The sequence below is a fragment of the Brachyhypopomus gauderio genome, chromosome 2 (genome assembly GCF_052324685.1).
Source record: "Brachyhypopomus gauderio isolate BG-103 chromosome 2, BGAUD_0.2, whole genome shotgun sequence".
Classification (NCBI taxonomy): Eukaryota; Metazoa; Chordata; class Actinopteri; order Gymnotiformes; family Hypopomidae; genus Brachyhypopomus; species Brachyhypopomus gauderio.
The window spans coordinates 24,068,032-24,081,309 of NC_135212.1; the positions used below are offsets into that span (position 1 = coordinate 24,068,032).

Genomic DNA, 13,278 nt, shown 5'->3' on the forward strand with positions numbered 1-13,278 from the left:
CTGTTCTTTAGATTGACTGAGTTTCTCTTTCTCTCTCTCTCTCTCTCTCTGTCAAGTATAACATTAATCATTTTAATGTATTTCTTCAGAATGCAAAACCTCAGGTTAAGAGAAGATGCATGGATGCATATTCTACTTGCAATAATGAGCTTGAGGTTTTATACACATCATTTCCCAGGCACTGTTATTTTGCTTGGCATTCCGGGAAAAAATCGGGGACAAAAAAACCAAACACAATATGTAAAAATAAAGGGGCCTCATTCTACTGTACTGAGACATTTTTGACTGATGCTTTTAATTTTTCTTTTTGCAAGGAAATGTATCTTTGTCACTAAACAGATTGGTACAGACTGATTTGGTGAACCAGCTTGGGTGGCATTTTCATCTTCTCATAAATGTTTCTGAGGACACCTTGTGGTTTGTGTTCTTCTCGCCTCTAGTTGAGATGGTATCCCTTTTACCTACCATTGGCTAAATGTGTACCTGAAGAATTTTCATGTATTTTCTTTTTTTTTTTCTTAAAATTTGAATTAAAAAAATTGAATGAGACAAAAGACTGAGGTTTTGCTACGTCTTCGTTAATGCACTCAGATGTTTGCTTGAAGAACCACTTTTCTGTAGCCGCAAGTCCTCCAGAACATTCTTCTGCTCACACTGTTGTTGGCCAGCACTGCGGGTGGACGTGGTGGGTGGACTGCTGTGTTTGTCCAGCTGCTGTAAGAGGACGAGGACGATGGCCTGAAGCTGTGGCACCAGCCTGTCTGGGTGTGCCAGGCAGCCTGAGGCGGGCACGTGGATTAGCACCGCCCTGTTTAGGCCGTAGTACAGGGAACAGTAGTACACAAAATCACACAGGTACCTGAAAACAGAAGTGCTCTGGCCATGTGAGATCAAACCAAACAGTGAACTCACACAAATAACTGAATTACCATAAAACATAAAAGGTTAGTCAGAGAAAATAATACTGATGTACTGTAATACTAGCAATTAAGTCAGTGCTGATGTATTACAGAATGATAATACCAGTATTATTCTTGTTTGACCAAAATGAAAACATACAATACGCATTTTCAATCCTGTCAGATGATTATATTTTAAAGTAAGACAAGGTTTAACAGTAGTATTAAATAAAAGCAATATATTTATTAACTTAACAATAAAAGTGTGAAAAGCAAAAACAAACCTGCCTGCATCCCTAGAGTAGATGACATCCATACCCTGCCCTTTCAAGTGCTTTGTGAGGGATCTCATGCTTATAATAGAATCTAATTGCTTGGCTCCCCCTTCAATGCAGGAGTTACCAGCAGGACAGAAACCACACACATCTCTGTCTCTGTACCCATGGTTCTTTGCTGTCTGTTCTAGAATGATGCATTTGGATCCTGGTGCTATTCCCAAATGGACAGCAACCTGTTAATCAGACAGAATGTGGATGTGGTCACGAGTGGAGACTTGGATACTATCATCATTTTAAAGCAATAAAAAGCCTCATAACTTCAAAACCTTGGTGACTGCAAAAAGAACAACTTGTTCTGAAGGGAGCATCATTTTCATTACATGCATATCTCAGATATAGAGTTGCATCAAACCATATTGTACCATATAATTTCCAAGTACCGGATTTGTTCTGACCATTTTTCTACATTTGCCAACGGTTTTTATTTGTTATAATCACTAGGGACATATCATTTTAACTGGAAGACCTATGTGGGGACAGGTCTGAGCCTTTGCCACAAACTCGAAGCATGTGGTTTATCAAATCTCTGCTGGCTACTAAACGTCTTGTATTTGCTGGCTCAGAGATGCATTCATCTGACAATAAGCAAATAAAACAACATAATGTACATACAACTTACACAAATAGAACTAATTATACTTATACTTAGCCATTATACTGACAACTAATGGCCCGAGTATTGCAGAGATTCTGTACAAAATCTGTTTTAAACATGCCCTCTCCATGTGGGCTATGTTCTATGGAGCATAAACAGGGTCATTTAAAGCAAAGCATTTTCATTCTTCATCTCATGCGCGCTGCAATTTATAGAACAAAATGTACAAATAATAATCACGGTTAGAAATATTGTTTCCTACTTTTACCCGTAAAAATGACTTATTGCTCCTTCAAGGGCGTCACTTGTACGCACAAGATTGCCTCATTGCCTCGTGCAGGAGAGTCTGGGGCAAACAGCAACATGTCTTGGCTCAGGCCCTGCCAAGATTATTGAAACTTGCATTTTATGTTTTACTTACCTTTGGTTTCATATTCTGCCATATTTCAGCAAGGACTTGTTGAGCTTTTGTGTAACTCACAGGAATTTCGACAATATGGACCTCTATTCCCTCACCAAGCCCTGTTCGTTTCAAACTCTAAGGAACATGTGAAATGTAATCTCTTATTCGGCTTTACTCTTATTCGAGACATGAAATTTCATATTTCAAGTGTGGACAATTCTCTGCATCATTCAGTTTTCTAACTAAATTAATTTTCTACCTGAATGCCACCACAATGTAACGAACAGAAACAATGTTTAGCAGTTGCATTACCTTATATGCACTTATATTTTGATATAATCATCGAGATCATTTTTCTTGTGTGAGCATCGAGAAACGTAATACCTTGGCTGCTTCCCAACTTGGGTTTACCAAGTACTGCCGGAAAGGACCAAATCCTGAACAAAAACGGTTTGCAAAAAACGACTGCCAGAAAGTGTAAAAGTGGCCAAAGCATACGTGTGAAAAACTGCTGTCAAAATTCTTCTAACTAGATCTGAATAACGTAGCATGAGCTTCAGCAGGCGTAACCTTGCATGCAACCTGAGTGCAATAACATTTCCACGGACCTGTAACCAAGACCACGTCATGTTTCCAATCGCCCATTATCCTCGGGATTTGAAAAATAAAAACAAAGACTCGCTCTTGCTTCTTTTCTGAGACCTCATACCGATTGTAACAACTCCTTAAACCACATCGCCACTATCTCGAGACTAGAGGATATCTAGCTTCGAAGAATTTAAAAGAAGATGAGGTCCTGGGCTGTTTTTGAAATCTAAACGAACCCCATAAATTTCATAACTTCAGTATTCAGTGGGAACAACCACGAATTAATGGGTGCAACCACGACCAAAACCAGAACGAGTGAGCGGGCTACTCTGCATTGTCCGTTTGCCTCCACTTGGGAGAGCCACTCTATCACAGTGCTGAGGACGTGTCTGCATTTCACATCCGCTTCTGAAGGCGCGTGAACGGACGAGCTCGTGAACGCGCGCCGCCCCACTGCGCATGTCCAGGCTTACCCAGCCTTAACGCAGCATAAACCCAGCTACAGACGCACCGCGAACAACCCTGGAATAATCCCCCCTTATTTAATTACGGCACTTTTCTTTCAGTACTTCGGTATACACATTCGGAGAAAATGTTTCCGTCGAGGAGGCCGTTTGAGAGCGAAAAGCTTCAACTCCAGGAGCTCAATCAAAGGCTTGGCCATTACTTGTCGAGAGCAAAGTTGTTAGAGCAAGAAAATAGCCACCTAATAAAAGAAATACATTCGCTTAGACAGAACAGGTGTGAAGAATGGGAGAGCAAACACATGGCCGAACTACGCGAGATGAGGCGGTTGGTGGAGCAGCTATCGTTTGAGAAAAATAAAGCGGAGATGGAACGAGAGAAGCTTCGCAAAGAGTTTCAGCTGATCCAGGCGATGCGCTCCGACGAGTGCGCTGTAAACAAAAGTATCGATGGTGAATTGAAAGGTTGTGAGATGGAGATCCACCAGGCTCACCACACCAACCAGGCGTTGGAGCAGCGCTTACTTCAGCTGGAGAATGAATATGCGGTTTTGGAAACTGTTCACAGAAAGGAAATTGGCCAGCTTAGGAACCAGGTACATGAGCGAGTCGTACCTGTGGTAACCCAAACGTATCATGGGCCACCTGTAGTTGGCACGGACGAAGTCCAGCAGTACGCGCTTAACCTGACAGAGAGCTGGTCGGATACTTTAGAGATGTATCGGCAAAGGGTCGAAGAAATCGAAGATTCGATTAAAGCCGATCAGACGAGGCTGGAGGACATTAGAAGAGAGAAGATGCAATATGCGTCAGAAGTGAACAGATTGAGAGCAGAATTGGAGAAACAATCCCAGATGCAGATGGATCTCGAGGAGCAGTTCGTGAACGTGCAAGACAATTTTAGAGGAGAGGTCAATCAGTACCAGGTAAATAAACAAAAATGTATTTAAAAATGAAAATCCTTAAGTCTTGAAATGGAACATGGAAACGTTAGTCTGCGTGTGAGATCAGACACCCCCACCCCCGAGGAGTGCCACACCCACTCATACAAATAAATATTGTAGTAATGGAGACAGCTGTTGTGCTGGCCTACGAAGTGACATCGCCCTAAAAATAAGTCCCACTAAATCGCGACGGTATACGTGTGTATATCCGTCTCACATTATTAGAATGGAATTATAACAAAGCTTATGTCACACATGAATATCTGACAAATTAAGAATAATTTTTACAGGCTTCACAATCGTAAGACTATTATAGCTGAACACTAACAGAAAGGCTAATGACGTTAACCTAATGAACACTTGCTTATTAGCTTATTTAAGACAGTGCATTGTGGTGTGGGATTTAGAGGGAACATTAATATTGCCATTAGAAAAAAACAAAGAAGTGAAAAGTATGCCATGTCATATTACTGTAAGTAGCACACACGTATTGATTCTCAAGAGGATTTAGGTTTTCCTGAATATATATGCCTGAGACTTCTCCATTTTCAAATGAACATTGGCAGTGGGGAAAGAGGGCAAGGGTGGGGTTGTTGCAACAGATGCACAGAAACAGTGGTTCACCAGAATCACTTAGATTCACTTAGTGAATTCTGTGATTCATTTGAATCACTTAGAGATTTTGTGATTCACTTGTATTTTGTGATTCACAGTGAGATTCACAATTTTCTTATATTGAGAAGGATGCCTGGTGTTGATAGTCCATAATAAGGACGCATAGTCCACTAGGATAGTCCATTAGGAACCATAAATGTTCGCTATAAATTGTTATCTAAATAAATACAAATAAAATAAGCTCAAAAGTCAAGTGTTTGTTAAATTCTGTTAATTCTCATCCACAGTGTGGCATTCTTTAATTTAATGCTAATTATAAATGTAATGAGTTTTCATATGTAAAACAGAAGTGCTCTGGATCAGCCTTTACATACACACTCACACCCTGTAGTTCTACCCGTAATCTCACATACCCGACTCAAACATTGACATGCTATGGGTGACTTTGATCCACTGGTTGAAGAACGGTAAAACAAAATCGATCCGCCTTCTTGTTTTCTATCAGATGTTCATTGAAGAGTTGGAACATGAGCGCAGTCTTCTGGGCAACACTATTTCAGAAAAGCTGAAGGAACACCAGGACCTCCTACAGGTCAAAATGGGGCTCGGTCTAGAACTGGCTGCATACAGGTAAGGCTTCTTTCATAAGTGTGCCCTCAGGCATACATATTAGAAGATTTAGATACAGAAGCATTAGGTAATGTGAGCAGAGATAACAGATGAAAAGTTTTAATTACTATAAGAACGCAAGCTTCTGTGTGTTTAAATAGTGCATCTTTATTTTGAGGTTCTGTGCTTTCCCAGTAAAATGATTCCCATCTATATGTGACATTTCCTGTAAACAGGGGCATCAGGCATTCCTTTCTTCTGAGAGAGCACAGATACACTATAGCCTGAATGTAAAAACAACCGGTAAGGAATTAAACATCTGGAAAACAACATAAAATGGTCATTATACTAAATCCTCCAGAAAAGGGGAAAAAACTAAACAAAAGGCTGGACTAGAAGGCTGGGCCATAGCTAGAAAAAGGAGGGGAAAGTAAGAATGAAGTGGGGTTCATCTGTCAAGTCCAGTATCTCTGTATATTACCAGACACCTCAATGGACTTTATCTTGCTTATAACTAATCTATTTTAGGACTATGGTCTATGTCATTTATCTTTAAAATTACACAGTGGTGAGTTTAACTTGTTAGTAGTGAATTGAACAGATATTTTCCCTCATCCTGGTACTTCTACCTCACAATTGAGCTCAAACAGAGGTTTGACAGAGGTTGTTTTTATACATGTAGATCTTTTTAGCGTCAGTAGTTATGACCCTTAGAAGGAATGTCCTAGTGAAGAAAACGTTCATTATTTGCTTTTATGTGATGGGGGGGGGGGGGGGGTTATGAAAGGCAAATTTTTCAACATGACAATGAAATTACACGAAAATATGTAGTGCAGTGTTTGCAACTTGATCACGTGATACAAATTATTTATCAGAACAAAAAAAAAAAACAAATCAAACCTCCAAACTTTCCAAAATATGGAAGAATGAGGATACATGGGTTATATGAGTGTGAATGACTCTGTCTTTAAGTCCATAGTGGGAAGAATATGTCTTCCCATGGTCTTGTGCCAACACAAGCAGAATGGAGAATGAAACAGAGACCCCATGCCAAAGCTTTTCACTGACATTAAGAGAATGACTTTTGCTCCACTGGTTTGCACTCAGGGTAACTACATACTATGCAGTGAAGGCAAACAGGCACTGCTAGCTTTTTCTGCTGTTTCTACATATTGCATTTGCATGTTCATGCATTCCTAATAATGTTTTACAGCTGATCACATTTACATGCATGCCCAAACTGTTGTGTCATCTCTTACACATAGTTCTGAGATCCATATGAGTGCTGTATGCAGCAGATACCGATGTCCAACCTTAGCCATTGGAGTTTATTTTTAGTGGTTTTATCACCAAAGCAACAGAGCAGCTTCAGTCTGCGCATTTGGAAACGCTGCAGAGATTAATAACACAGCCTTGGTTATTGTGTTTGCATGTTTGTTGTAGGCATTTCAAAGATATACAAAGGCTACTTGTAAAACTTAGACTTCATAAATGTAGGGCAGGTGTGGTGTAAATGCTGTTTGCTTGAAGAGATTTGTCAGAATATGCCAGTACACATTTCATCAAACTACATTTTCTGTACTGGCTTTAAGATGAAAACTATCTAATTGGGAATATAACTTTAAATACTTATACATATCTTCCTTCTTAAGTGGCAACACAAGCAAGCCAATGTGTCACAGAACCACATTCTAAGCCATAAAGAAAACAGAATGTGTTGGGCTTGTTATTTTTAGTTTGGTCTTTCAGCAGACCCAGAGGTGACATCCACAGGGGATGTACTGAACAGTAGCTCCACCAGTGTTTTCTTTTTCCCCCCCCTTCACTGTGATGGTGTGAAGTTATACACTAGCACCATTAAGGTAGGTGGGTTTCATAGAACAACCTGCAAGACCTGAAGAACCTGTGTTACTGCTCATGAACATTTTGTTTCTGTGTAGGAGAAGGTATATCATTGGTTATCTTCTCTTGCTTCGAGTTTAAGGTTTTGTTGGTGATGGCAGAACAAGGTGATCAGCACTTTCCAGACAGGTGAAAGGAATAAGTTAAGTTAGCCCAGGTGGTTTGGATGCATAGCTCCCCCAGGTCCTCTCCTCAAACACTACATACATAACCTTGAGACTTGGTTTTGTTGTTCTCCATAGGGCACTTCTGGAAGAAGAAGGAAGACTTGCTCAGACAAGGGCTAATCATCATTCAAGAGAAAGAATAATAGGTACAATTGTGCTGTTTTTTAGTCAATTTTCCTATCTATAAGGTCCAATATTCAGCATTATTCAATATCATACTGAAAACAATAGTGGGTTAGTTTTTGTAATATTACACTTGGTTTTTTCTCTCATAGAAATTAAATTACCACCTCAACCTTACACTCCTAAGAAATCCACAATGACAGCTACCCGACCAGAAATGAGAAGGCATTTCACAGGACATGACTTCAGATATATGGAGCCCATTTCCAGCTTGAGAATATCCACTGTATCCAGTAAGTTTGATTCCCATGGAGTCTCCAAGATTGTACCTATCACTGTGTCACGCCAAGCCCAACAGAGCCCGGCTGCAAGAAGGGATATGATCTCATTCACCAAAGCAACACAGGAAGCAGCCACAAAAACTGTGCCCAAACCTGTAGCCTCAGACAGAGGAAGAACCAAAGAACTGGTGGGGGAAATGAATGTGAAAATCATAGGGACGTCACCGGACCCACCGAGGACCCACCTTCTCCAGTCAGAAACAGGAAACAAACCTGTCTCCATGGTTTCACCAGCAGCAGAGCTGAAATCAGTGAGAGTTGTGTCACCTCCCATGATGAACCTAAGCACCACAGAGGAGAAACACCAGAAAGTTGTAGATACGAAGAACAAGAGAAAGGATGAGAGGGAAGAAACTAGCCCTGCCAAAGCAACTGTGAAACCCGTTGAAACACAATTTGTCCACGAGCAGAAGTCTAAACGTGATGATCGAAAAGATTTAAAAGCGCCTGATAAAGTGGAACCGAAGGTATATGAAGGTGAGGAAAAAATATTGGACTCTGTGTCCATGGAGGAAATTATTGAGAAGGTAATGAAACCAGCTGGGTTGGAAACCAAACTCGGCGCGTCTGCTGATTCAAAGATCACATACCATGTGGAGAAAACGGAGCAAGAAGATGGAAGCACCAAGACTCAGATAGTACTGCAGACAAAAGTGGAAGAGGATGTAAATCTGTCAGATGACTCTGCTCTCAAGGAGCTCCTCAGTAAAGGGGTGAAGAAGGTCTCCCTGGAGGATATCGAAGGTACCCCAACAGGAAGCATGATTCATAATCTTCTCAGTCTTGGTCTTCAAGGTGAAAGTCTAGAAAACAAATCTGTCAATGTGGAGATAATAGAGGAGCCTGTAGAAAGTGATGAAGAAGGGCAAGTTGAAATTGAGGAGACTGTGGAGGAAACATCCAAACCTTACTTCAGAGCCTCACCGATGTTCTTCAGGATTGAAGAGTCAGAGAATGAACCTCCAACAACTAAACAACACGAGAGTACAGATGAGACAGATGTGAAATCCTCAGGACATGGCATGAGTGGATCAGTGCACGTTCAGGAGGTATCCAAAGATGAGAGTCTACCATACTATTCCCAGGTCCAAGAGACTCAGGAATACTTTGTTTCTACCCCAGAAGACAATTTGTCTGAATCAGAGGAAGGCGGTGGATTCATGTCTTATGGACATTATGGAGTGGTGGAAGACCTTTCAGATGAGAGATACTACCAAGATGAAGCTCTTCCTACAGGCAGTAGGTACCATGAAGGTGACCATAACAGAGAGTCACTTGCTTATGCCAAAAGAGACACTTTTCCAGAGTGCATCATTGAGGAGGAGGTACGTGTTTCTCCAACAGTGCAAGAGTCCATGCTGGAGGTCCTGAAGGAAGAGTCTCTGGACCCCAGAGAGCAGCTGAAAGGTGCACTGGAGCATCTAGAGGCCTCAGTATCTGGAGCTCTGAAAGAAGAGCTTGCTCTTTTCACACAGGCCAGTGAGGATTCTGACAATGTATCCATTGATATCAAGAAGGTAGAAAAGGTCTCAGATAGTGGAACCACAACTATTGTGGCACAGGTCAATGTCACTCAGAGCCTCGAGGATTCTGGCCTGCTGGATGATCAGGCAGATGACCTGAGCCAAGAACAGGTGATGGCAGCATTACGGTCCTCCCATCCTGGGCTTCACCAAGCATTCACTGCTGGAGCTGATGGAGGTTATACGATGAGAGTCTCCAGAACGGAGGTCCAAACAGAGGACGTTCCATGGATGACCACCCTTGAGGAAACTGAAGACTGGAGTTTAGCTGGTGAAGTTGGCAAGACGGAAAAAGTCGTCAGGCTGGAGCCTAATGAGAGATCTTTCACTTTTCAAATGAATATTAACAACAGCTCATCTGGGTCAACAAGCATGGGAGGTGCAGATTCTGGAGGACACAGAGAGGAAGGGGACATGGTGCAAGAGTCCCTACAGACCCAGATGACTCACCCTTCACTGACAGACACTCATGAGAAACGAATTGCTACCATTTACCTGGAAAGCAGTAATGAGGACTAGCTGACTTATTCGTTTACTTTGTCATATACGGTTTGTAGTTACACACACATCTATTTGCTGTTTAGACATAAAAACATAAAACTATAAAATAATAATAAAAAGTGCAATAATATTTTTTTGAAAGTTAAGTAAAACAAAACACATACAGCTAAACCTATATTAAACCTATATATTAGTATTAAATATTAAGTCTTCTGTTTTTGCTTTATTTGCTTTCATTTTGTATTCTTGATTTTTTTATTATATCTTTATGGGCAGTGTATTTTTATAGAAGATACATAAACCTTTTTTGTTTTCAACAAGATCAAATTTAGCTTTACTTACCACAAAGGGTTTCTTTTTCTAACAGGTAAAACATATATGCAAATATACATGCTGTAGACTAGAGCATTAAGAAAAATGTTTTAAGAAAGAAATGCAAAAATGGGTGCTTTAAGATCAGAAACAGACATGCAGAGCAGGAGTCTTCCAGTTTTGACACAAGAAACAGTAGAACCTTGGAACTCGATGTTAATTCGTTCCGGAAGGAGCATTGAGAAGCAATGCAGTCCAATTCCGAATCAATTTTCCCCATAAGAAATAACTGAAAATGGATTAATCCGTTCTCAACCATCAAGTTGAATTCCAATCCTATGCCCATCAAACAAATGCCTTTTTCATACTCCTCTATGATCGCCTTCATACTTCTCTATGAACAACTCTATTATTTTTTTTACCATTTTCCTCTTTTGCTTTTGCTATGTCTTTCTTGGGACCCATGTTTTTTGTCTAAAACAGTATAAAAACCAACAAAAATACAGCAAACGCTTGAAGTACAGCCTCAAAATGATTTAAAACCCATTGAACAACAACGCCAACTAATGCAGCATGTGAGTGAAGCACAAACTGTATTTTCTTTACAAAAGTCACATGAATTGGGTCGTTTTCCAAAGTTTTGTTCGAGCTCCGAGACAAAATGATCTCAAAATTTTGCGTCAAACTCCAAATATGTCGAGTACTGAGGCGGTCGAGTTCCGGGGTTCTACTGTACTGATTTTAATCGTAGATGCCGAATAGGCAGACTTGCAGTATAACCTCCATTTGACTTCTGTGAGTTTCTTATGCTGTGATTAACAGGCCATTCTAAACTGTCCTTGCTGCCTTTCTTCGGTTCCTCTCATCTTAAATAACATTAATGCAGCATTTACTAATCCAGCTATTCAGTGCTTTCAGAATGAGGGTGACCTTTCCTTTGCACTCCATTAAGTGAGGGCTGGAGAGAGAGTTAAAAGTAGACTTCTAACACAGCAGCGTTTGAGCTACCTGGATGCCTTAAGGTCTTTCAGAACCATGGTTTACATAATGTGTGGTTATTTCAGGACCGTGTTTATGGTGGTGGAGAGAGTGGGGGAAGGAGGAGGTGGAAGGAGGCCAGTGTGCAGTAGAGTAGACCCCTTTAGACGATTGTGCAGGTCTTAGATTGATCAATAAATGATGTTGAACAGTGAACAACATTTTTTCTTATATTCTCAAAAAAAGACTAAAGATCCTGCATGTATGTCTTGTGTTTTACACTCTTGCAGTTAATGTTTCTCTTGTCACATAAGCAAAGATATTGTGCATTTACACATTTGAAAACTATGACACTTGGTTTGGTGAAAGTGCTAAAGCTTTAACTATGAAAAATTTTGTTTAGGCCAATGTCACATATTCGTTTTTAAAGAACTTAGGGACATTTCTAGCAAACTACCTGCCAACAAGCACTGGGATGATGTCTGAGAAACAGACATTAAACTTGCAGTATAATCTTACCTTATGCTGTTAACTGAGACTTTGTTTTCTTTATGTTACATTTGCATATGCTTGCTTTAAAACGAGCATAGAAGCACGTTTTTTGTGATATGTACACTGATAAACCTACTCATATCAAGAAAGGCTTGAGAGGACATAAATTGAGTTTGAGGTTTAATGAAGAGTGTAATGACAGTGAAGTTTGACTCCTACTTTTTTCCCTGTCAGATTTTCTGTCCGCACTTACTCTTGCCATTGGTTCCCAATTGAAAAGCAATAAACCCTTCAAGTGTGTTTCAGTGTCTGTGTCCTAACTCCTGAATTTGAAAATACAGTAACAGTGAAGGGCCGGAGAGTCCACCTGAGGGGTTCTGGCAGAGCAGAGCATTCCAATTGTGTGAGAGAAGCTGATGGCATAAATGTGTTAGTCAGACCAGAACCCCTTAGAAATGGTGAAAAGACACAGCAGATATCATCTGCTAATCCAGACTTAGTTTATTGCCAGTTTAGTCCTTGATCTTCTGCTGCTGAAGCAGCTGTGCTGGGATCAGTTTTCTAAATCTGTCTAAATAGGAGGAGGCCATGGTGTGGGATTTTCTCACTGTTAAGTCTCACGTAAATGTGGGAGTGGACCTGTGGGATATCTTGGATCATGCTGGATATAATGTTAGTAAATGGACACTGGTGATTTAATATATATGCACTGGTGATTTAGGAAGAGGCTGCCTGCTCAATCGGAGGGAGTAAATTTGGCACACAGATACTATAACACGCCATTGCTACAAATAAATCTTCCCTTTCTGTCTCTTAAAGTCCAAACGTCCCTCTGCACCCAGCACACTGCAGACTGTCAGCTCACTGCTGAGATCTTGTTATTTTCTTCCAAAGACTAAGGATTCGATCTGTGTTACATCAAATAAAGTTTGCCAACCAACTTCAGATAGATTTGGTAATATCTCAATAACATCTTCAGGTTAATAATTCCAACTGTTTCCATTTTCAACCTTCAAATGGATTCAAAGCTCACTCAAATGCATAAACACACAATTACACAGGATTCATGCAGGTATAATCCAAACCAACACATAGTAAGCATTCAGATTTACAGAAAAGTGTATCCACAAATGAATGTGTGCAGTGTGTGTGCAGTGTGTGTGCAGTGCTTCCTTGATGATTAGTATTTTCAATTCTTTCTCTCCGAACAGTTGAGGCCCCTTTTTAGGGGGAATGTAGCTGTAAAAATGTCAGTGTGTCTGCAGAAGCCGATTTGTTATGAAGCATGTCTACAGCGCAGCGTGCTGTCTTCACCAACACCTCCTATTGCTCCCCTGCAACAGCACTACTTCTATTGTTTCCACTACTACTAACGGCACTTAGCAACTTCAGTTCAGCCGGGTTTTCGTTCTCTGCTCATCTGAATGCCCACTGGACTTTACAGCACTTCCATAAGCTGGGGTGTGTTGCTCTGGTCCACAGCT

The 13,278-nt window shown here is 40.6% G+C and overlaps 2 protein-coding genes across 4 annotated transcripts; one reads left to right on the forward strand and one right to left on the reverse strand.

Moving 5' to 3' along the window:
- Nucleotides 1-437: 437 nt before the first annotated feature.
- pgpep1l (pyroglutamyl-peptidase I like) lies at nt 438-3,250 on the reverse strand. Of its 3 annotated transcripts, none has more exons than XM_076992203.1 (4): nt 2,844-3,250; nt 2,254-2,370; nt 1,184-1,410; nt 438-859 (listed from the first exon to the last, which is right to left on the reverse strand). In XM_076992203.1, the coding sequence occupies exons 1-4, from the start codon at nt 2,862-2,864 to the stop codon at nt 568-570; spliced, it is 657 nt and encodes a 218-aa protein (XP_076848318.1). In that variant the 5' UTR covers nt 2,865-3,250; the 3' UTR covers nt 438-567. The 3 variants fall into 3 exon arrangements, with proteins under 3 accessions (XP_076848318.1, XP_076848320.1, XP_076848319.1); XM_076992205.1 differs by having other exon boundaries at nt 2,620-3,250; XM_076992204.1 differs by lacking the exon at nt 2,254-2,370.
- Nucleotides 3,251-3,280: 30 nt separating this feature from the next.
- synm (synemin, intermediate filament protein) lies at nt 3,281-12,094 on the forward strand. Its single transcript, XM_076992202.1, has 4 exons — nt 3,281-4,213; nt 5,352-5,476; nt 7,600-7,670; nt 7,800-12,094. Exons 1-4 carry the CDS (start codon nt 3,416-3,418, stop codon nt 10,028-10,030), a joined length of 3,225 nt encoding a protein of 1,074 aa, XP_076848317.1. The 5' UTR covers nt 3,281-3,415; the 3' UTR covers nt 10,031-12,094.
- The last annotated feature ends 1,184 nt before the right edge of the window (nt 12,095-13,278 follow it).